Below are 24,290 nucleotides of genomic sequence, written 5' to 3' on the forward strand. Positions count from 1 at the left end.
TTGGAAGGTCTTGCATAATAATCATGCTAAAGAGTTTGAAGGGTTTTTTGCTGGAGATACTAGGGATCTATTAAAAGTGGTTTAGTGACCGAGTGAAAAGGTCTGATTTTCTTTTTAGAAAACGAAGAGTAACTGAGGATCCAGTGAGGGTGGGTGGGGGTGTGGAAGAGTGACTCTTGGCAGAGGGAAACCAGTTAGAAGGCTGATGCAATATAGTCCAGGCTAAAAGTGGCAAAGGCTGGAAGTGGGACAGTGGAATGGCGGATGGCGAGGAAAGACAGCCTTGGAAACAGGGGCCACTAACATGGGGACGCAGCATTTCTTCCTGGTTTAGTCAAAGCTAGCGTTTGGCCCTGGGCGGCCTCGCAGCCCCCCTCCCAGCTGTCCCCAGGCTGCCGCCCAGTCGGGTGTGCTCAGCAAAGTCAGACTAGCTGTAGCTGTAACGTGAGCTGCAGCCCTGCAGAAACGATGGTGCTGCCGCTGGAGAAAAAACTTGTCTAATGCATTCCAGAGCCAAAGAGAAATGCCTTTTGGATTACCCGCAGTTTAGGCCTTTCTCCACGGCTCCCCCTCTGCTGGGGAAGATCTTGGAGAAGAAGGAGGCAGGGGAAGCAGGGGTGAGACAAGCAAAGGGAAACCAGACAGGCTGGCAGGGCTTTCTGGGGGGCAGAACTGGTCCCCACAGAGGGTAAATTCCAGGTCACCTGGGCTGCAAAGGCTGGGACGCCTGCTCAGGGTTTATGGTTCTGGAAGGCCCAGTTCCCCCCTATTCCCACTTTTTGGAAGGGGTCAGTCATGGGTTGAGGGCTTGCCATTGAGCTAAAAGCCCGGGGCCTGCCAGCGTAGGGGACAGGAGAAAATTGTCACCTCTGCGACACCCAAGCAGTCAGGGGCTTAGCGGAGGGGTAGCCAGGCCAGCGCCCAGTGCCCGCCCCCCACCCTGTCTCTTCTGCCCCCTCCCTTAACTCTCATTCTTGCCTTTTCCAGGCCCTGCAACTGGTTTCTCTTTACCGACGTCCTGAAGAGGCTGAAGCTTTCCTCAAGGATCTTTCAGGCTCGGTTCCCGCACTTTGAAATCGCCACCTTGCCCAAGGCTGAGTTCTACCGGCAGGTGGCCTCCAGTCAGCTGCTGACCCCCGCCGAGAGGCCTGGAGGCATGGATGGCACCTCTGCCCCGGGCTCCTCTGAGACTGTGGAGCTGGTGCGGTACGAGGTGGAGCTGCTTCGGCTCCTAGGGTCCGAGGTAGAGTTCCAGCCTTGGAACAGTTGACCGGGAAAACAGCCCCTCCCTTTTCTTCTTTCTCCTCCCAAGTTCACCCCTCCCCCACCTCCCATGTTTTTCCCCCACCGAGCACCAGACTGCAGAAAGAGGCAATAATATGGACCAACAAGAAGCCGCCTTATCGATGCCAGCATTAGTGACTGGATTTTTTTTTTTTTTTTTTGGTTACAGTTAGTTCTCATCTCCCTGTCATCGTCATTGTTGTTGTGGTTGGTGATGGGGGTGGAAAGTTGAACTCCACGTCTGAGGACAAGAGGTCCCAGGGGTGGTGGGAGGTGGCGCCAGGGTCCCTTGGACTGGCCTCCTTGTGTGTGACCAAGACCAAACCCGGGGCCCTGGGTGGCCACGGCCTGTCCGGAAGAGAAATGAGAAAAGCCCGAATCTCTGAGCGCCCCCTCCGTTCCCCTGTGTTCTTTTGTCTTCCATAGTATTTATTTTATTAGTATTTAATTTGTATTGTTTCATTGGTTTCTGATAAGTCTGTATCACTGTGACGATTTGAGACAACTTGTTGTATTGAGGGACTTTCTTCACCTCCTTTCTTTGTCTTTCTTGATCAAGCTCTGAAGCTGTTTTCCTCCCTCTGAAAAAGTTACTCCCAGGATTTTTTCCACCACTGGGGAGGAGGCAGGGAAGGGTGGGGGCCATTGACTTGTAAAAGTAATGAAGGTGGTTGGTGCTGGCCCAGGCCTGGGGGTTGGGGGTGAATCCTGAGGCTTCGGTGCTCACCCCTCCCCCAGTCCCACCCCCGACCCCCGTTCACCCCCCTGCCCTTTGCAGCAGCCCTGCTGTTTGGAGATGCTTGTCTACTGAGGGAGGGGAGGATTGTGGGAGCAAGGGGTTATTAATAAGTTACTCTAATGGAGAGTTGAGAATGGGTCTTGAAGGATAAGGTCACCTCCTCCTCACCGTCCTCACTGCCCTCAGAGTGCACAATATAGGTTTGTTCCCACAGTTTCTTCCCCTGCACCCCTGGCCACCCTACCCCACCCGGGCCTTGCCCTCCCTGGATACTGAGCCTCTCAGCTTCCTCTTACCCTTGTCCCCATCTCTCCTCCTTGCCTTTGAAGCATCCCTTTCTCTTCTCTCTGTCCTCAGCTCCTTCTCCCTCTGCTCCCCCCCCCCCCCCCGCCCAGTTCTCCTTTGGAATTTCCAGAGGGCTCTGGGATTTCCTGCCAGATGTTGAACCCAGGCCTCAGCTGTTTCCTAGGTGAGGGCAGGAGACTGGTCTCCTGCAGCCCGGCCCTACCAGGTGTCCCTCTCAGCGCTGGGTTTGTTGGTGGAGAGAGAGAAGGAGGGGTTTGGGCTGCTTCCTTGCCCCAGCCCCCTCTGTGGCATTGTCTTTCCCACTCTTGTTCTTATTTTTCTACCAATTGCTATTTTTCCGAACAATCCTTGTAGAGAGTATGTACCATCCAAAAGCAGGAGGGCCTCCCTACGGCCGGCTCTGGTTGGAGATGGTACAGTTTTATTGTACAGGTGCTAAAACAACAACAACAAAAGAAGAAAATGGAAAAAAAAAAGACAAAAAAAAGGCAAAAAAAAAAAAAAAAGCCAGTTTGAGGATGGGACAATCTGTTCTCCGGAGACTCCTGACCCTCGCAGGAGGATTGTTGGTTATTTTCTTTGTATTGTGTTTGTTCTTTGTTCCCAGGGGGAAGTTCTAGGCCCCCTTCTGTAGGACTGCTACCCACCTCCACCATACTGCCCAGTTGGTTTTGAACAGTTGTTCTCCCTTTTTAAAAAAAAAAAAAAAAAAAAATATATATATATATATATATAAAGTTGAGGGGTTTTTTGGGTTTAATTTTCTGGTTTTGTTGGGGTTCATGGTATTGTGTGGTTTATTTTATGTTTGCCTTTACTTTTTTGCATTTGGGTGTGTATTTTGGCTGCCCTTTATGTTTCATTTTAAGCAACTGGCTGTGGAGTCAAAAACACTTGCATACTGAAAAACCTGTGTCAGGGCTTCTGTCTCCTGTCTCTTTTCTCTGCTCCCCGTATTGGCTTTTCTGTAGTTAAAAAAAGATGGGTATCCTTATGAAGTCAGTGAGGGAAGCCCTCACCCTGCTTTGCAGTTTGGGGTCCTTATCAGCACAGCAACTGAGAGCAGGTAGAGTGACCAGTGAGGATTTGGGTCACCTTGGCAAGATTTGGAAAGGAAAGGCAGGTGCAAATCCTGGGGAGAAGTGAGTACCTGCGTCAGTTTGGTAGGCTGCGTAGGGGTGCCCCTGCACATGTGCACACATCGCTCAATCCCCAGAGGAGTGTGGTCAGAGGGAGGGGCCCTCTTTGAGGTGGCTGTGAGGGATGATCCTCTTTAACTCAAGGAAATCACCTGCCTGCCAGCACTGTTTCCTGCCCTGTGTGAGCAGCAGACTTCATGGTCTTGTTACTCACTGCCCTCACTGTCTTGCCGGTGTCCCCTCTGCCCCCCTACATAGTGCAGACCTTCCATGGTTCTGCTTTCCTAAGACCCACCAGCTTTGGAGGCAAGATGCCCATCCTAGACTTTACAACTTTTCTCCCTTCTTCTGAAAACCAGCAGTAGAAAGTATGATTGTGACTTGTGACTGCTGGCTCCAGAATGAGCCTGTTACTGTTTGAAGGGAAGGGGATGTCTGTAGGTCTGGGATGAGGCCCTTGTAAGCTATGCTCTTGGGATCTCTCACTGTGGCTGCCGTGTCTGGAGAGCCATGTCATGTACCAGCCAGGGGGTCTGTCTGTCTGGCCAACAGGAATCCAGCCATCCTGCCCCAGGAGCGACCCCTGAGTTGCTCAGATGGAGGAGCAGCATTAATCCTCCCAATTGGCTTTCATTCCCCACCTCCTGATCCTGAGGCCTCGAGGCTTCCCAAACAACACCTGAGGCCACGTGGTGAATGCGAGGATCCAGCTAAGCCCAGGATGCTTTGGGAGCTCAGCTGGATGGGCTAGGGCACAGAGGTGGTCAGAAGTAATGCCTAATTGACAAGTAGCAAAATGGGAATTGGGGTGGCAGGGAGGAACCCTTGAACTAAGGGGACATCTGAGCACAGGCTTGGAGACAAAGAAGAAGGGTAGTATGTGCAGGAAACTACAACTCCAGTCTCACTGCAGCTGGAAGGTACAGGTGGGGAAGGAGAGTGTAGGAGCCCTGCCAGCCATGCCAAGGAGTATGGCTTTGACTTTTGCCTGAGGTGATGGGGAACCATGAGAACTCTAAACCAGGTAGTGACAGAGGTTTTTCCTTTTTCTTTTAATACATTGGTGAAATATGTTGGAGGTAGGACAGGCAGAGGGAGGGGAAAAGGTGATTGCCTGATGCAGAACAAAGGATGAAGGGAGAGCTTTAGGGGTATAAGGATTTCCATTTAGAGCAGGATGGAGATGCAGTGGGCAAAGTCAGAGTGATTGCAAAGGAATAGGTGATGGTCCTTTGCGACTCCTGGACAGCCCTGGGCGTTTGAGTGTGTGGGCTTGCACACACCCCTTTATTTCTCTGGAGAAAGGAAGTGAGTTGAAAGCCACACCAAACAGCAGTTTCTTATTTCCTTGCTTTTGGGCTCCCTTCTCCACACCTTTCCTGGAGCCTTCTCACTGCTCTTCTGCCAGAGTGGGAAGACCAAAAATGGAGGAATGGGGGGTGAATCCCATAAAGCAGGAGATGAGTTTGCATTCCCGGGTTCGGACTGGGGAGAGGACGATCACCTCTTATTAAATGATCTAATCCTTTTCAGTGCGGTCTCAGGGAAAGAGCTAGCCCACCACTTCCCACCTAGGCTTATAGCGGGTGAGAGAGAACCTAGTATTTCGAGCCTTCATTATTCCATCTGCCAAATGGGGCCCAATTTACCGCCAATGGAAGAGAAACATACTGAGTAACCATGGCTGTTTAGCTGAAGTTAGTTCCTCCGACATGCTGAGGTCGCAAGCCTACAGTTGATGGTCTTACCAGAGTGCTTCTCTTTGAGGTGCTGGGTTCAGAGGGAGGCTCTCGGAGTCTCCATACTCCGAGAAAGGACGATCCGCTTTTACTGCAGCCCTATTTGGGTTGGGGGAGGGCGGCGAATTGGGCGGCAAACTCCTGCCCCTTGCACACTTTAACACACGACGGGGAAGACTGCTGGGCATTTTATTGTGTCCCATTCCTGCTCTGGTGGCTCAGACGGTAAAGCGTCTGCCTACAATGCGGGAGACCCGGGTTCAATCCCTGCGTCGGGAAGATCTGGAGAAGGAAATGGCAACCCACTCCAGTATTCTTGCCTGGAAAATCCCATGGGCGGAGGAGCCTGGTAGGCTACAGTCCATGGGGTCACAAAGAGTCGGACACGACTGAGCGACTTCACGTTCACGTTCCCTGCTAAGACAAGTGCGTGTATGTGTTTAGGGAGGACGGAGTCCGCCCCAAGGGCAGTCTGCTTAGCAGCCAGCGGGAGGCGCCAAGTGCTCGGGCCTTCTGGACCCCGCCATGGGGCGGGGCGGGGCGGGGCGGGTTCCACGTGTTCCCCTGGACCACGGGTTTCCCCGGTGAGGCGGACTGGCAAGCCGCAGCGTTGGGCAACCGGGCTCGGATGCCTCCCGGGCCGCGCGCTGGTCCCCCGTAGCTCAGGGTCTCGCCACGGGCGGTTGGGGCCCTCCGCGGGCAGAAGGCTGTCGCGGGCGCCTCAATTGCTCTCCGATTTCAAGGTTGAAAGCGGCGCTGCGTGTATCTGTAGCTAAAGGCAGGCTGCGGTGGGAGGTGGGCCAGGCCGGGAGCCCTGCGGCTGGTGGCTGCGGCTCGGGCTCACTCCCGCCACCCGGGAGAGAGTGCAGGCCGGCAACCGAGGCCAGGCCCGCCGCGTGCTCACCTGCTGGTCCTAGAGGCTACGGGTAGGGGGTGACGGGGGCGGGGCCAGGGCGCGACCGGCCAATGGGGAGAGGCTATTCGACTGTTAAATTCCCCCTGGGAAGTGGAGGGGGAGGGGGCTGAGGGGAAAGTTCCAAGCTCCCGAGAAATGGAAGGCCTGCTTGGGAACCAGAGCCGCCCAGGGACAGTTTGGGGCGCAGAGTCAGGATAGAGGGACAGGAAGATGCCGGCTGCGGCCGCATCCGCCGGGAGCGGCAGGCCCCGCCCTGACCGCCTCTCCCTTCCCGGGCTCCGCTGGGCCACACGCCCGCCTGCGCCGGCTCCATAGCGCCACCTGCTGGACTCCGGCCGCGCGCCTGGCGTGCCGAGGCCGAGGCTCTCAAAGGACCGACCGCGTTGGCCTCCATGGCCTGGGATGGCTGGGGAATGAGTTCACTCACTTCGGATCCAGCGGCTTTGGAGCCGGAGGCAACCGCCTCTTTAAAAATACATGATGGGGTCAGAGGAACGACGATCGTGAGAATCACTTCTTGTTCTGTCCCTCCTACCGGGGCTGACATTTCCACCACTCAAGTGACATTTTCACCCAGGTATGAGGAAATAGCGATGAGTCTGTCCCAGGAAGAAGGCAGCAGCGAAGGGCAGTTCAGAGCCGCCCCGGGCACCTAGTGACAGCAAGGCACTGCTGGAAGCAGCCTTGGGCTCCTGTTGTCCTGGGGTGGCCGCAGACATGGGCAAGGGAGGCAGCTGCCTGCCATGCTCTATGAGGGGTCGAAAGCCGTGGTAGGCCCCGTGTGGGTGTCCTTTCCCGGCCTCTCTGGCCTGCCTTAGTATAGCGCTGGAATCTCATGATTAGAAACAGGACCCATTCATTCTTTTAATAAACATTTATTGAGCACCTACTGTGTGCCAGGCACTGTGCTAGGCGCTGGGGATACATCAGTGACTAACACACAGTCCCTGTCCTTGAGGAGCTCACAGTCTATTGGAGGGGAAACATACATAAACACATAGCTAAGGCGCTACCATGTGCTAAGTGCTACAATAAGAGGTATATACAAAGTGCTGTGGGAGCTCAGAGGAGGGAGTAATGCATCAGCTGTTGGGGGTGAGGAGCCAGTCTCTTGACTCCATCAAACTATTGCAAAGGCAGGGGCGCTGTTGCTACACGACCCTGGTTGAAATGAACCTTTCTCCTGAGGCTCTCCTCTAGCCCTCTCCCATAACTACGTCAGCACAGGTTAGTTTATCAGCTTAGCTAATTTAACACTTTGAATAGGAAAGAAACTGGACAGGGAAGTTTCTTGAGAGGCAGGGGATGTTCAAAGTAGTAACAACTCTTGGGTGCTAAGGCCAGGGGTGGGGTGGGGGTACCATGAGGGCACTGAGCCAGGGAGGGCCGGCCCTGGGCAGTGGAGCACCCGGGGTGAGTGTCTGTGCAGAGGGGAGGTCGGAGGTCACCTACCTCACTTTGGTCCCCCTCTCTCCCCAGCTCAATCAGTAACCGTCCGTTGACGCTCACTAGATGCTTCGTAGTGTGCCCTGCTACGGGCGACAGTCCCACTCCCCTCAGAAGGTAACACACTAACTGGGGAGACTACATAAGTCCAGGCCATTGAAGATTTAAGTAACAGTTTGTCATTATTATAGAGGCGATGTCACAGGCTGCTCACAGTCAGTTACCAAAGAATGGCACTTGCAACATATTTCGAATGAACTCACTTAAGGGTAGGCTGGTCTGGGGAGGCAGTGTCTATGAACTGAGCCTTGAAGGATGGGTATAATTTGATGAGTACTAGCGGGGTGGGACGGAGAAGGCAATGGCACCCCACTCCAGTACTCTTGCCTGGAAAATCCCATGGATGGAGGAGCCTGGTAGGCTGCAGTCCATGGGGTCGCATAGGCTTAACTGGACATGACTGAAGTGACTTAGCAGCAGCAGCAGCAGCGGGGTGGGAAGAGCATTATGGTTGAGCAGAAGCAAGAAAAGTAAAAGTACAGAGGGAGGCAACTGCAACAGAAGCAGGTGCAAAGGTTAGTGAATCCATCCGTTTGACTGGAGCAATACAAGGGGTCAGGGGAGCAGTGGGAGGTAAATGGGGAAGTAGGCTAGGACGTGATGGTAAAGTGCAAAATACTCCTGGAACAACTGCCCTGAGCCATCAAGTGCTCCCAAATCCCTCCTCCAGGGCCCCTGGATTGCCTTGTGAGTCAGACAATAAAGGGTTAATGCCCAGCCACTAAGAACAGATTGGAAGTTAAGGATTTTGAGTATTACCCCCATTTGTAGGCAGTGAGAAGCCCCAGGAGACTTTTTGGCAGAGGAAGAATAGAGCTGGTGCCCTGGCAGGTTGGAGGGGGTGACTCAGATCACACTGGGGGACTGCTGATATGTCCAGGGAAGGGGATAAGCTCTGGGGGAGGCTGAACAAGGCTGGAGGCTCAAGTGTGGAAGAATGGCTGGATTGGAGAGACGTGGCAAACCACACCGGACTTGAGGCAACAAGTAAGGGTCAGGGTCAAGTGAATGTGGCCAGCAGATGGCTCTGAAATGTCAAGCTTAGAAGGTCAGGACAATAACAGAAATAGGCAAGTCATGACGGCCTTTTTGTCTGGAATGGTTTTGTGTGTTGGAAGACTTCCAAAAATCCATTTTTGATAGAGGGACAATCTTTGAGGGTCTGACAATCATCTAGGTAGAACTATCCAGGAGAAATGTGAGCCAGAAGCTGAGAAGAGTAGGGGCTGGGCCTCTAGATTCCATACCCAACCTGAAGAGCCTCACTGGAGCCAGGAGGATGGCTGAGGCTCGAGGGGTGCCCACAGTGAATGTAGATGTGGAGCTAGAAAGGGCACAGAGAGGGTGACAGAGGAAGGGGAAGTAGTGTCATGTGCTGTGAGGACTTACAAGGGGCCAAGAACTATGAAGAAGAAATTTGACATCATCTCCAGGGTATCAGTGACTTCAGATGAAGAGTCCTATGGGGTTCAGGTGAGGGGGCAGGGCCACTCCTAACCCATGTGGCACCTTTGTGTAAAGTTGTTTTCAAAGGTGACCCTTTCTCAAGATGTTTTGCTCTCCACCACCAGGAAGCTGTCATCATAAGCTGATTTTATTAGAAAAAGGGACATTAATGCCAAGTGCTGGAGACATGTAAGAAATATACCCGCACAACCATACATGGTTCCCTCCCAGGGTGGAGAAGGGGGAGAACAAGAGGTGACAGAGCATGATAATGGGCTTGGCAGTGACCAGAAGGAGAGAGAGAGAAGGGCAACCAGGGGAGGTAGTGAGATCAAGTGGCTGGTTTTGTGTCAAGGACACAGCAAGGGTCCTGAGGCACCAATTCACAGTAACCACATTTACCAGATCCTATCGCTGTTTCTGAGGCTGACATAGTAGAGCTCTCAGCCTTGCTCCCAAACCTGGCAGGAGAGACAAAGGCAAATTCACAGAAGAGAGAGGGGAGGGGATCAAGGCCCCCTGCCGAGGGGTGGACTTTAAGAGATAACTGGCTGACCCCCTTCTCAGAAAGAGGAAAGGTGGGAGGAAGGCATGCGGAAGGACAGAAAGGACAGGAGCTCACAGGTTCAGGCCCCATCTTCGTGGAGGAGGAGTCAGGGTGAAGTGAGAAGGCTGGCCGTCAAGGACCTCGGCCCACTGGAGGAGGTCTACTGCAGCCATAGAGGGAGTGGGTACGTGGGCAGATCTGTGAGGGGAATAGAAAGCAGGCTGACCAGCAAGGAGGCACGAGCAGGGACGGAGGCAGACCCCGAGCATGTGGTTACCCGACGTCCCCTGCACCGCCTGCCAGCAATGGATGGCAGGGGCGAAATTAACCAAGACGGAAGCCAGGATTTGGGATGCAGAGCAGGGTGGCCGTGAAGGCTAGAATTACAGCCCAAGCCCTGGGTGCAAACATCCATTATTTAGCCCCCTTCCCCTGGGGACCTTGTGGCTGAGTCTAACCCTGGAGGGGCACAAAACACTCTGGGGAGATTAAGGATTTGGCCTGCTAGCAAATGACTGGTGGGCAATGAGGCTGAGCCCAAGAAGACCTCGGTCTAGCCTGTGGGGCTGCTCCACAGGGCTGAATTCCTTCCCTCTCTTCAGGGTTTTATCCCACATGGCTTTCTCCTTGTCCCCTACAATTCCGTCTTCCCCAACAAACACACCCATCAAAGCTCTCCTCCCCAGACCTACCCCAGCTCTGTGACATCTCTCCAGATTTGGGGGCTCAAACCTGTACCCCATAGTCTCAGAACAAATCTTGGCTTGTACAAAGGGAACTGGAGAATGCTTTCCCTCCAAACAAAAAACTCCCCATCTCTGTGGCTGACCTCCAGAGAGACACACACCCTTGAAGACCTCACAGCTACACCCCCATCCTCACCAAAGAAGACGCACAAGTACACACAAATACATACAGAGATATTCACATATGGCATAGTAAATACTCTGCAGAGGGAACGAAGATGGTGGAATACAGCCAGGTAAAAAGACTCTTCTCATGAAGCCCCTACCCCAGCCCTGGTTACAAACATCTCAGGTTTGCCTCCATCAGGAAGTCAGCCCATTACCCCTACAAGAGCATATCCCCTAGTACTCTTAAAAGCCATGGTCTGACACCAGGGATGCTCCAACTGGGCCTGTCTTGGCCATGGTGACACCAAGCAGGGGTGGCATGGGGGTCTGGTGTATTGACACCCTGCTGAAATGTAAGGGCTGGTGTACTACTTCAGTCAGTCTCTCTTAGAGGAAGTCCGTGTACAAATGCTGCTCAACTTTGCCTGGCAGTCACATTTCCCCCTGACCCCCTTCATTTACATGTCATGAGGCTCCATCTTAATGAGGGAAGTGGGGTTGAATGGGGAGATGGAGGCTGGGGTTGGGGATCTAGTCAGCAGGCTCCCAGGTGTGCTTACATTAGGCTCAGCCGTAAACAGGGACCCTGAGCTCGAGGAGAGCTCAAGTTCAGCCACTGGGGTCAGCCCAACAGTGGGGCGGCTGGGAGGAGACAAAGTCTGGTTTCCCAGAAGGCTCGGATTGTGGGAAGCCCTTGAAACTACCTGGCTTGGAAGTGGCTGAAGGTGAGCCTGCTCCCTCAGGAGTTCCCTGAGGGTCTCTTCAGAAACCAGCAGGCCCTCCATGGGGGCCCCAGTCATCATGCCCTGCACATAGGACGAGGGCCTCAGTGGCCCCTCCTTGACCCCAGGGGCTGTGGTGGCACCGGAAGTTCTGATGAAGGCCGCAATGACAGTCCCAGGGGCCTGAGAGCTGGGCCCCGCTGGGCCAGCTCCCATGACTGAGGGTGGTGCCGGATTGGTCGGACGGTTGGCCCCAGCCAGAAGCTGGGGGAGGCCGCTGAGAATCAGTGGAGCCCCTGGTGCTGCCACCTGGTTCTCTTGGAAACTGGTGTTCAGGGGGAAGGAGGTCTGCAGAGTGAAGGTGTCCTTGAAGGTGGAAGCAGGTGGAACACTCTGGAGAACGAGCTGGGTTGAAGCAGTAGTACTGGCAGGAGGCCCGTTGGTCAGCACTGTGGTCAGCGGGATGGTCTGCAGGGTCAGGGCCGAGCCCGACCTGACGGGGGCCACTCCTAGGTGGATGCTGCTGGGCACGGCAGAAGTACTGAGGAGAAGCAGAAAGCACATTTGGTTCAGGGAGGAGGTGTGGAAGGAGGGCACTGGGGGAATGGGGCAGAAGGTGTTTCAGCCACTGTTTGTTGGGCCCTTAGCTTGGGTCAGGGATCATTTAAATGGTTCGCATGTGGGATCTCACTCCATCTTCTGATCAGCCCATGAGTTGAATAAGATTAACAATCTGATTTTCCTGCATGAGGAAAGAGGCACAGAGAGGTTATGTAACTTGCCCTAGACCACACAGCCAGCAACAGGGACACACCTAGGCTTTCTGCCTCCACTGTGTTCATCACCACTGCAGTGCACTGACATCCCTCTTCAGAAGAGCATCCCCGTGGCCCACATCAGCATAGTAACAGGTACACACGTATAACCCAGACAAAGGCCAAACTTTTCAGGGAAAATTGGAGGGACCTTAGTGTGGACAATTAGTAACAAGAGCTTTCCTGGTGGGCTTGGTAGGGCCTGAGGAAGGCAGAATGGCACGTTCTCTGTTACCCCTTTTCTGGAGTAGAGGAGACTTGTGGGGATGTGCCCAGGAGAGGAGGTTCTTGAGGAGCACCCTGGGGTAACAGGAGTAGCCCCAGCTGGCAACAGAAGATGCCCCAGGTCAAGGACTGGCTTGGCCATTTGTTATTTTGGTGTGTGACCTCAGTCAAGTCACCTTTCCCTCTTTTAAGCCACGAGTGTCCCATTGGATTCCCAGGGATGCTGTGAGGGTCCCAGGAGTCAGAGACAGAGCACAACTTTGCAAGAAGCTGAAAATGTCCCCATCCCTAGGGGAAGACTTAGAACGACCTGGGCGCCCTTACCTCACAGCTTTGGTGACTTTGGCCTGGCTCTCTGGTGGAGAGACAAGCATGGCGGAGGTAGTGGGGATCTCTTCGTCTATAGACAGTCCCAATTCCAGACTCGCAGATGGCTGGAGACCAACGTGCTGCACCTTCGGCTTTTCCCAGGAAGTGTCACCCTTGCCCTGCGGGGCAGCTCTAGACGAGACCCGGGAACTGGCTCTCCGGGAGCTGCCACCAGAGGAGGTGGAGGGAGCAGAGGCCTGAGGGGATGTGGCTGTGACCTCGCTTCTCTCATCCTCGTCTTCGATCACCACCAGGTCCTTGGGCATCTCCTTAAACTGGTACACCAGCCTCTGCCCTTCCACTTTGGCCAGGATGCCTCGTTGGTAGTAATATCTGGGTGAAGAGCAGGGAGTGTCAGGGACATAGTGCCCTCCAGGACCGGTGGGGGGATGCAGATGGGCGCCCTGAGCAAGGGAAGGGACACTTTGGACTTAGAAGGCTTTTATGAAGTTTCTGAGATCTCCCTCTGATGACTCAAAGGGTCCATGAAAGGGGATTTCCAATGCTGACCCTCATGCTGCTTTGGGGCAGAGGATGGGGTGAGTGAAGGATGGGAGGGGGTGGAGGATGGGGGTTCAGCCATCCCCCAGCCTGAGAGACCGACTGTGGGTAAGTCAGACCCATCTTCCTTGGTCCCTGGCTTGCAGAATGTGAAGGAAGCCCTTCTTGGGGATGGGGAGGCCCTGAAATTCTCTTTCCACTCTAAAAAGAGAAAAGGCTAGGACAGAAACACAAGAAGAGGACTGTCCCTCCCAGATAGGACCTGGGAAACGGGCTGGGGGGTAAGCAAACGGGAGAGTCACAGGAGACTTGTGGGGATGGGCCCAGGAATTTGCGCCTCAGAAGAGTGTCTAGGTGACCCATGCAGGAGGAGCAAGGTACTTACTCATCACCCACACAGAGCCTGATCTTTCCAGGGAAAGTTGGAGGCCCCTTAGCGAGGGGCTCCTGGGACAAAGGAAGAAGCTTGGGGACCCCTCCGGGCAGGGGCTCCTACCTGAGTGCCCGGCCCATTGTCTCATAGTTCATGTCAGGCTTGTTCTTCTGCTTCCCCCACAGCTTGGACACTGCCTTAGAATCCACCAGCTTGAAGATGCCTTTCTCTCGCTGGGTCCACTTGATGTACTTGGGGCAGGTGTTCCGGTCTTGCAGAAGTGCGAGGAGGAATTCCCACAGGTAGATGGTGCTGCCTGCAGAGCAGCAGGGTGGTGATGGGGTGCCCAGACCCCACCCACCCCTGCCGGCTCCCTTCCCACCTCACCCGCCTCCCTGCTGTACCTTTGCCATCCTTCGATTTCTTCCGAATAGGGATGCTGAGGTCAGTGACAGGTGAGGTACTGCGGTTGCCCTTGGTCTTCCGGACTGAGGGTGGGGGGAAGGTGGGAGTGAGCTGAGGCTACAGGGAAGGGCTCCCGAGACAGAGGGCCCAGGCGCTTACCAACTGAGGGGCACCCGGCGACAAGGAAGAGGCATCGCACTCAGGTAGCTCCACCCCCCAAGGGCCCTCCTGCATTTCAGGCCCCAAACAATGAGGGGCCACGGAGTGCTTGCCAATGAGTCACCTTTAGAAGCACAGAATCTGCCTTGCCTAATTTTTGAAACAAAATGGCATCTGAAGGTGTGCCTGTTGTGCAGATAAGTGTGGCACCAGGCTTTGGTTGCCACACTGACACGGCAGTATCGACCAGCCATCATCTGAGTAAATCAATAACATGGGGCTTGGGAAAGCCCAAAGTCCTCTACCATATACGGTCTCGGCTCCGTAAGCTCTAAGAAGGAAGCTAAGAGCAGAGGCAGAGGCCCCCAGAGGGCAGGAACTGGCCAGGGGGCCAAGGCTGGTGTCTGAACACTCAGTGCAGGATTTAATCCACTGAGGTCATGGGCTTGCTAATAAGCATTTACATATCTGCTGGGCAGACAGGAGTAGCCTGGAAAATGTCAGGCTTTAGGCAAGCTACCTGATGAGGCCCAGCTTTCCAGAAGGGAGGACTTTCCATCTGTCTCTGCCACACCAGAGAGCTATGCTCTGAACATGTCTGTAAAGCATGGGACTCACCTCTAGCCGTGGTCTCCCTGAGCCCTCTCCTACTGCCCAGCCCCTTGAGGAAACACACACACACTCTCTCCCCCCCTATCTTACTTCTCTTCTTGGATTTTCCAGTCTTCTTAGCGCTCTCTTCTCTGGGGACCTTCTCCTCCAGACAGTTCTCCTCCTGGTCACCAGTGTTACCAGCCCTGTTCAGGGCGTCAGGCTCAGAGACAGGAAACAGGTAGTTGGGCAGTGTCATGGCTGGAGCAGGGTCTGGCTCTGGAAGCATTTCGGAGGTGCTGACTGCAAGAAGAAAGGCCTGAGGTGGCATGGGTCCAGGGCACGGTAGGAGTGTGGTCTCCCCGTGCTCAAGAGAACAGTGGGTTCCTGGGGGGTGGGGGTGGGGGCGAAGCGTCATTCCCCACAGCCCCAGACACAGGACACACCTGAAAATGCCTCCTGTGTCTCACGGCACGAGGAGAGGAAACATCTGCAGAGCTGTGGGCACAAGCTGGCCCCAATCACAGCATGCACATGTGCAGCCCGCCGCTGGTGGTGGGAAGTTCCAGGTGACACCCGGGGAAAGGGCCACCTTCATTTAGTCGTCTACTCATTTTACAAGCAGAAGGGCCCTTAGACTTCGTTTAGCCCTGATGAGGAGACTGAGACCCAGAGATGGCAGGGCATGTGCCCAGGGTCACACAGCAACTTGGTCACATATGCCTGGTATGTGAGGGTCCTCAGTAAATATCTGTTGAATCCTGAGTGAAAATTAGTGCCAGAGGTGGGATGAGGAATTGGAACCTGCAGCTTCATGGCTTTTTTGCCACCCTGTATCCCAGCACCTCCTTCGAAGGTCAGTTGGAGCCAGGAATCTTCCTGTAGAGTCATGGCAGATGCCTGGATGGGGGTATTTGCTGGGGGAAGAGCCTGCCTCAGGGGCCATCGCAGGAGGTAGGGGCCAACCTCCTAGAACAGGGAAGGGATGAGGAGGCTCCAGCCCGGTACATTTCTAACTAAGCCGCATCTGGCACAGTCATCCTGGGAGCTCAGCGAGACAGCAGAGCGGCCTGACGTTACCCTGGCCAATAGCATTCTGCCTTAAACAAGGAAGTTCTGACACATGCTACACGTGGACGGACCAATAAGCCAGTCCCCGCAAAAAACAAATACTGTATACTTCAGCTCATCTGAGGCCCCAAGAGGAGTCAAATTCATTGAGATATAAAGTAGAGTGGTGGTGGCCAGGGGCTGAGGGGAAGGGGGAATAAGGAGTTAGTGTTTCATGGGAACAGACTTCAGGTTTTGCAAAATGCAGAGTTCTGGAGAGGATGATGGTGGCTGCACAACATAACAAATGTACTTAATACCACAGACCCAAACACTGAAAGATGGTTAAGGTGGTTCATTTTATGTTATGTGTAGTTTGTTGTTCAGTCGCTCAGCCATGTCTGACTCTTTGTGACCCTATGGACTATATAGCTCACCAGGCTCCTCTGTCCATGGGATTCTCCAAGCAAGAATACTGGAGTGGGTTGCCATTTCCTCCTCCAGGGGATCTTCCTGACCCAGGGGTCAAAACCTGTGTCTCCTGCATTAGGAGGCAGATTCTTTACCACCAAGCCACCAGGGAAGCCCTATGCGTATTTTACTGTAATTTAAAAATTGGAAAAAATAACCAGTCAACCTGGTTATTTTTATAAAGAGTTACAAAAAGTCACTCCATCTTCTTCCTCATCCGCAGGGGCCATTCTGCCCCATCCCACTCCACTCACAGCTCAAGAGCATGTTAACAGGTATAGGGTGGTGTGGGTGCATTAGCCGGCACACACAGGCCCCTGAGAGTCCAATACACAGATGTGATACTTTAAAATGGAATTTTGTGTTGCCGCGAGTTGAGGCGCCACAGTTCAAACTCACAGATCTGCTTGTCATCCAGGATGTTGTTAGGAGACTCGACGTTGAGCAAGACTTCAGGGGTTGACACGGTTTGTGAGGTGGTTTCATTGTCATCTGGTGCCAGGTTCCATGGTTGGGAGAGAAGAAAATTCCCTCAGGACATAGGGCAGTGGGTGCCGCCAGAACGAGGCTAAGGAGCCCAGGGGCAGCCGGGAAGGTAGCAGCGTGCCTCCCACCCTGATTCTCCACCTTTCTCTACACCCATCCCAGCAGAGGTGGTCTCCCCTCACTCTTCCACTGCATCTCAGGAGATCATGGATCCATTTAGGTGGCTTTCTCCTCTCTACAGTGGTACTACCTTCTGCTTATCCTAGTCACCCCGTCTAATTTCCAACTACTGGGGGCCTTGCTCCTGGCTGCATGGGGTCACGAGAAGCCTCTGTGGGCTACTGTTACCTGAAGACAGAACCCCTCCCTCCTCCACACCTTCCCTGCCCAGGAAGGAAACAGACCTGCCAGCAAAAAACTGCCCTCCAAGATCTGATCCTGTGTCATGCATAATGTCCCATCTGTTATGATGCCATTGTGAACGTCATCCAGCTCCAGGCCTGAGTACAGATGCAGTAATTCGGGGTAGGGAACTTGCTCCACAATCACAGCTGGAAACACGGAGGGATCTTCTAGCTACGGAGAAGACAGCGATCCGGTTCAAGGCCCACCCGCCTCTCCCAGGAAGCCCCCCATACCAGAATCTGGCCCTTCTTGCAATTCCTAACTCTTGGATCCCTCAGGGGCTGTCCTTTGTAGGGCATGACATTGCTCTGGGTCCAAACTCACTAGTGGGGTCTTTATTGGTAGAAATGGGTTAGCTCTGTACCACCTTCACTCAACCAAGGGCAGGCAGTTTTAACTGGTTACAGCTATGGGTTAAGCTGTGGCCAGGGTTAGTTAGGCTCATTCTGAAACCAGTGGGAAAGGATTTGTCAATGTCAAGGGCAAGGGGCTCAATCTACAGCCAGCTGAGGGACTCAACCTATGCTCAGGGTTGGGTACCAGGGTGAAGGGCTCAGATCATGAACATCTTAGGGCTCAGTTTGTGATGAGAGTAGGAATGAAGATGGAAGAACAGAGGAATTAGAGACATAGAAAGTTAAGGGCTGGGAATTCCCTGGTGCTCCAGTGATTAAGGATCCACCCTAGTCGGGCAACTAAGCCCTCGAGCTTTAGAGCCCATGCACCACAACTAAGGCCTGATGCAGCCAAATAAATAAAACAAAATTAATCTTTTTTTTTTTTTTTTTAAAGGTAAGGGCCTGGATGGGGGAGAGGGTTCCGATTTCTGGCTTGATTTGGTGGGCGCATGGGGGTACTGTTCTTGTTAAGGGGGAAGCCAGAAGGAAGAGGAGCAGGTTTTTGGAGAAAGATAAGGGAGCAAGTGTCTGAATATGGTCAGTTGGAGGTACCGCTGAGATATTTAAAATGGAGATACCTATGAAGGAGTCAAAAATATGTATCCATGAGCTCATCACTGAGAGTGGGTAAAATCATCAGGATGAGAATTTGACCCCCAGAGGACATAGTTATTCTAAAATCAAACAAAGGTAAATTTTAAAAATAAGTGTGATTCCAACTGTTGTTTAAAAATTATAGAAGGAAATGTACTGGAATGTTCATAAGAATTATATTTTGGTTGTGGGACTGCAGGTGATTTTTTTTTCCCTTTCTACTTTTCTGAATTTTCTTTCATGGGGCTATTAATTCTTTCTTCATGAAAAAGGAATGAGAATGCTGAGTTTTACCTAATGTTCCTGAAGGATCCAGAAGAATAAAAATTGATGAAACTGCCTTTGCGTTTGGCTGCTGGCCAGTCACCTGGCTAGAGCAGTTTCAGGGGAGTGCTGGGGTCTCAGAGAGGACGGATGGACGGAGACAGGCAGGTGGGTATAGTGATTAAGGCCAGAGTTTAGAGCTGTCTGTGGGCTTCCCTGGTGGCTCAGAGGGTAAAGTGTCTGCCTGCAATGCAGGACACCTGGGTTCGATCCCTGGGTCAGGAAGATCCCCTGGAGAAGGAAATGGCAACCCACTCCAGTACTCTTGCCTGGAAAATCCCATGGACAGAGAAGCCTGGTAGACTATAGTCTATGGGATCCCAAAGAGTGGGACACAACTGAGCGACTCCACAACTTCACTTCACTTTAGAGCTGTCTGTCCAACACAGTAGCCGCTAGCCACTGGTGACTATTTAAGTGTAAATATAAAGTTTTTCAAGATTAAAATTCAGTCCTTCAGTTGCATCAGCCATAGTTCAAGTGCTCCATAGCCACATGGCCCCATACTGGACAGCACAAATCTAGTGAAATTGCTCAGTCATGTCCAACTCTTTGTGATCCCATGGACTGTAGCCCACCAGACTCCTCCGTCCATGGAATTTTCCAGGCAAGAGTACTGAAGTGGGTTGCCATTTCCTTCTCCAGGGGATCTTCCCGACCAAGGGATTGAACCCAATTCTCTCATATTGCAGGCAGACGCTTTACCGTCTGAGCCACCAGGGAAGCTAAGAGCACTTCTAGAATATCAGAAAACTCTACTGGACCATGCTGATCTAGAGCCAGACTGCCTGGGTCTGAGACCAAATTCTGCCATTTATGAGCAGTGTGATCTTGGGCAAGATACCTTTCTGTGCATCTGTTTCCTCCTTTATAAAACTGGGGTGATCATATTATTGACCACATATGGTTGTTTAAATGGATCAATGTACATAAAGCACTTAGAACAGAGTCTGGCATACAGTAGGTTCTGATTATGTGCTTTAGGCATCAGGGACTCCGAGGAGACTATTGTAGTGTTAGTCGTCCAGTCATGTCTGACTCTTTGTGACCCCATGGACTGTAGCCCACCAGGTTCCTCTGTCCATGGAATTCTCCAGGCAAGAATACTGGAGTGGGTTGTCATGCACTTCTCCAAGGGATCTTCCCAACCCAGGGATCAAACCCAGGTCCTGCTTTAAAGGTGGATTCTTTACCATCTGAACCACCAGGGAAGCCCCCTAGGAGACTGGTAACATTTAATTTCTTAACCTGGGTGGTGAGTTAATGAGTGTTAATTTTATAGTTATTCTTAAAAAATATATATTTTCAGATTCTTTTCAATTACAGGTTATCTGTTTTATATTCATACTGTATTTTGCAACAAAAAGTGTATCCTAAAAACAGTGAGAGAAGGGAGGTGAGAACGTAAACCCAGATGATGGAGGTCACACTGGGGAGAAGAACAGCGCTAAGGAGGCGGTATGTTAAAGAGGTGGGCAGAAGGGAGGGAGGGTTTCTCTTAGGGTTAGGGGGACATGAAGATGTTCTAGGTTGAGGTCTGCGAGGTGTGAAAGACACAAGAGAGAGAGGAGGTGAAGGATGGTGTGAGGTCTGGAAGGCAGCAGGAGAGAAGAGATTAAGCCCCAGGGTAGGTGTTGCCCTTGGAAGGAAGAGGGCCACTTCTTTCTCCCAGGCCAGCAGAAAGGAAATAAGAACAGGTGATGTTGTTGCTAAGAGGGAGGGAGGAGGGAAAGTGAGGGCATCCTTGGCTTTGAGCTCCTCTGTGGATTGGAGAAGAGGCTGTCTCAGAGGGTGGAGGGGCAGCTGTGGGTTCAGGAGGTAAGAACAGCTTCTATGAAGAGCAGCTTCTAGGAAGAATAGAAAGAATTGCTGAGTGGTCTAGAAACAAGTAAAAGATGACTAGCCACACTGAGAACCCAGGTAAGGTTAGATTTTTCTTCCCTTGTTTCAGGAGGCTAGGCACGCCAGAGGTGTTGGATAAACTGAGCCACTTTAGGTTAACATCTAGCAGGACAGAAAGCACCGTGTGCTCCAAGACCACTAGGGGGCAGCCTTTGGCTGGTCACTAGAGATGGGACGAAGTTTCCTGTCCTCACAGGGATCTGAGAGAGACCGCATCAGAACTAGGCTGGGGTGCCCTTGGAGATGATCCAGCTGGGTCTCCTCTTGATGAAGATGGGGAGATGGCAGCCAGGTAGGGCAGGGGACAGGTCTTGCCCAGGGGACACTGTGGCCACACTGGGATGAGAACTCAGGGCTTCGGACCACTAATCCCCCCTTCCTTCTGCAGTACCTGGCTGCCTCCTCTTCTCCAGTGTGTGGAAGGAGGGTGCTGGGCAAGGTATGGAGCAGCAGAGGCCTGAGTGCCAGAACTCTGTCCTAGTTCCCAATTTCCTCCGACCAGAGGACCCAATTTCCAGTTTATTCTGAATCCTTAGATGGTGGTTGAAAAGATGGTTATGGAAGGGCCTGACCACCATGCCAGGACAGGAGTCTGAAGGTGCCAGGGGATGGACTGTACCCTGCAGTGCCAGCTGGCATTTCTCCGTCCTACTGTGTGGTTGTCTCAGCACCTTTCTCACTGTGACATGGGGTGAAGTGGCCAGAGAACGCACACGGAGGTCAGTGTACACGTGTGCACTCAGCCCCCCGTTGCTGATTGACAGATCAGCTAGTGTGCATAGCAGCTACTTGGCTGACTTGGAAACTACGCGTGCCCTATAATTGCATGTTGGCCAAACCAGCTCACTAAGTGACCGCCCGATGACTACTGCCTGGCCACATGGGACTAGCTGATGGCACAGTCTGCCTGGCCCACAGCCGCCATGCCTTGAACCTAGTAGGTGCTTGATCAGTGTTTGCTGACTGGTAGCTAGCCAGCCGGCCAGCTTACTGGCTATCTGCCTGCCTGTCTTTATCTATCTGATCATCTGTGCCGGCTGACCAGGCTCTGTTCTCTGGGGCCATACCTGGTGGATGTCATCCATTCCGTTGCTTGCAAACTCAAAGATCAGGTCACTGGGCTGCAGGGCAACAGCCATGCTGTCTCCTCAGAGAGCTGACTGTGGGGCCTGCAGGGCCCACTGGAGCCGCGGTGTTTCCTTGATGAAAAGATGCTATTCAGATACCTTGAGCCTAGCACCTACTCCTTGAGTCACAGTACAATAGGGGCCGTAGAGAACTGGAGTAGGCGGTGGCCTAACCCAGGTTCAAGGCTGCATGCTGGGCTGGGCCAAGCACAGGAGCGACCTATGGAGAAGGGAGAGATGGGGCAGTGAGCCAGTCACCTTCCTTGGGTCCTGTTCCCAGGACAGACTGCCAGAAGAGGGACAGCAGGAAAAGGGGAAGACAGTGGGAACAGAAGGGCTGAGCCTTGGTGCCAGTCTGGGTCACGGGGACCTACACCTGAGCGGACCCCAAAGATACGTAGTCTCCCTCACTTACTGCCCCATGTGGACAAGATGAGACACAGCGAGACTTGGTGCACTCTCCACCCTGAAGATTAATCCCCAGGGTGTGGCCATAGGGGAAGCCAGGGCAGCCCAAGTGGCCTTGTGGATGGAGCGTGAAGAACCCTACAATTCCCTTGGCTGGGGAAAGGACCCCTGTGAAGGATCTGGGGTGGGGATATCTGGGTACACAGGATGGTCTTCTAGACTCTGCCTGACTTGGTCCACCTCGGGAGTAGGGGCCGCTTAGTTCTGAAGGGCAGACTCCACAGAGGAAGTGATCTCTCACTATAAGGGTTGTGTTGTCAGGGCCAGTGACAGCGGATGGCACTCTCAGACTCGGCCACGCCTCCAGAGAGCCTGATGTCAGAGGGCCGGGGGGGGGCCACATGCCCTGCTCTAGTCACCACCCAGCCACCACCACCTGCTGGGGATGCCAGGCACAATGGCCTCTGTGCTGTATGTGGCTTGGGCTCTTGGTTTAGCTTTGGTTTCAGTTTCAAGAGTGAACTGTCACCCTGGGAGAGCCCCAGCTGGGGGAGGGGCCCACAGGAACCTTCCCCATCCTCCAGGGCCAGCTCAGGGCCCCCTTTTCCAGGAAATCTGTCTGCTGCAGCCCACATGTCTCTCCTCTCCCAGAATGCCTCTGGCACTCATAGCCTGCACCTCCGGCGCTCACATGGCACTGGGCCTCTGATTGTTTCCTGTGCTCCCTGCCCTTCTCAAGTCGTCGGCGCCGCACCCCGGCCTGGCTCCCAAAGCCCCAGCTCCCCTCCCACGCCCCTCCCACCAAAGCATTCTCAGCGTCTCCACCCTAACACTCAGGCTTCTCCATCTCCAGGTACCATGGCTCTGGCCTCGAGGGTTTGGCTTTGTGTGGTGTCCACATGTGTGTTGGTGTGGCAGGCCTATGATCAGCTTGGTTCAATCACGAGCACCTGAAGAACCAGCTCCATGCACCAGAGGAGCCACACACTAGACCCCTGCCTCCTTGGCACTCCTTTGCCAGTGCCAGGGTGGCAAAACCTCCTCCTGGCCCAGGAAGAAATGAGGAACTTCAGAGAGGGGCAAAGGGGAGGAAAGGGAGGGGGACCACGGATGACCCTCCCAGATGACCACTCTCCCCCACAGAAGACACCCAGGCCTCTTCCACTTCCTTTCCGTTAGCCCACAGGGCTGGCTCCGCCCTCTCCCCACCCCCACACTCACCCCCACACCTTGCCACCCACCCCCAACCAAAAAACTTTAAGTCATTCGAATCAACCTGGCAGGTCTGAGTTTCCCTTCGGGTGAACGAGAGGCCCAGCACAGCGAGGCTAGGATGGCCTTCCACCACCGACGCCCACCCCCACCCCACCTGCACATGACCCACGTGACCGGGTGTCTGTGGCCTCCCAGAGAGGCCTTCCAGGGCCATTTATGCTTGGAAGGTCTGTCTCCCCCAGCCAAAGCGCCCCAAGGCCTGCATTCCGCAGCTCCCGCCCTCCCACAGGCCGGCTGTCTGCCCCCAGGAAGCGTTCTCATACTAATCAAATGAAAGGTGATCACTTTCACCTAATCCCACTTTGTCTAAACATGAAACTCCTGTGTCTGCCCCTCTCCCTCCAAGGTCATTCCACCATGGCCTTTCCCTGCAGGTTTGCTCATCGCTCTGGCTTCTCTTCGCAGATCAGTGTTTGTGAAGTTTGTGAGCTCTCTGCCTGGGGAACTTCTGGGCGCCTTCCTTACCTCCCCCATTAGAAAGCAGCTTCGCTGAGGGCAGGGACGCTGGTGCTGCTCACTGATGAAGCTTAGCATGTGGTAGATGCCCAATGTGTGTTGGTGGAACGATCACATGAATGAATGACACTGGTCAATTGGTACCAGTGAGGTGGGGTGTGTTCTCTGGCCTGTGAGTATACGCATGTGTATGCTGGGTGTGGGGTGGGTGTCCAGTGGTCTAGCTTACAGGAAAGAGAGAAACTTGTGCCCTGTGTGTGTGCTATGTCTGTGTATTTTTGCACGGTAATTTACAACCAGGAGCGGGAGTTGGGGAGGGAGTTCCCTGTGGGTGTGCGAGCACACTGCAGATATATATGTATGTGCCGGGTGTGGGGACAAGTGCGTGAGAGCCTCTGTGTGTCAAAGGGCTTTGGTCCTGGTCGGGCCAGCAGAGCCACAAGCACAGTCGTTGGTTCCTCCTCCTCCAGGCCTGCCTTCATGAGAATGGCAAGCTCGAGCTAATACTAGCTGCTGCCGGCTGGCAGAGGCTGGCTGTGGTGAAGTGGGCTGGGGCGGGGCCTAGCGGCCACCACCACCCAGCCCCCTGACATGGAAAACTCAAAATCCTCTTGCTTCCCAGGGAGAGCATGCCAGAGCAGAATGTGTATGTGGCCCATGCATCGTAGGGGTGAGCCCCCAGGGCCCACTCTGCTAGGGGGGTGTGGTAGGAGAGGGAAGGCAGCTCTGCACTAGACTGGATGGAGCCCTTAGCCATC

General features: G+C 53.5%; 2 protein-coding genes across 5 annotated transcripts in view; one reads left to right on the forward strand and one right to left on the reverse strand.

The window, feature by feature from the left end:
* Positions 1 to 3,238, forward strand: part of BCORL1 (BCL6 corepressor like 1) — a 60,599-nt gene extending 57,361 nt beyond the window's left edge. For all 3 annotated transcript variants that reach the window (XM_061407905.1, XM_061407907.1, XM_061407906.1), the window contains one exon: positions 988 to 3,238. In XM_061407905.1, the coding sequence (XP_061263889.1) occupies positions 988 to 1,270 (283 nt within the window). In that variant the 3' untranslated portion in view covers positions 1,271 to 3,238. The remainder of the gene's footprint in view (positions 1 to 987) is intronic.
* A 3,744-nt stretch (positions 3,239 to 6,982) lies between these two features.
* The window catches only part of ELF4 (E74 like ETS transcription factor 4), a 39,787-nt gene continuing 22,479 nt past the window's right edge, over positions 6,983 to 24,290 (reverse strand). For both annotated transcript variants that reach the window (XM_061407908.1, XM_061407909.1), the window contains exons 2-9: positions 21,334 to 21,613; positions 17,048 to 17,219; positions 16,557 to 16,649; positions 14,748 to 14,939; positions 13,886 to 13,969; positions 13,605 to 13,797; positions 12,563 to 12,940; positions 6,983 to 11,739 (exon numbers count right to left, since the gene is read on the reverse strand). In XM_061407908.1, the coding sequence (XP_061263892.1) occupies positions 10,935 to 11,739; positions 12,563 to 12,940; positions 13,605 to 13,797; positions 13,886 to 13,969; positions 14,748 to 14,939; positions 16,557 to 16,649; positions 17,048 to 17,219; positions 21,334 to 21,405 (1,989 nt within the window). In that variant the 5' untranslated portion in view covers positions 21,406 to 21,613 and the 3' untranslated portion in view covers positions 6,983 to 10,934. The remainder of the gene's footprint in view (positions 11,740 to 12,562; positions 12,941 to 13,604; positions 13,798 to 13,885; positions 13,970 to 14,747; positions 14,940 to 16,556; positions 16,650 to 17,047; positions 17,220 to 21,333; positions 21,614 to 24,290) is intronic.

Source organism: Bos javanicus, chromosome X (genome assembly GCF_032452875.1).
Source record: "Bos javanicus breed banteng chromosome X, ARS-OSU_banteng_1.0, whole genome shotgun sequence".
NCBI lineage: Eukaryota > Metazoa > Chordata > Mammalia > Artiodactyla > Bovidae > Bos > Bos javanicus.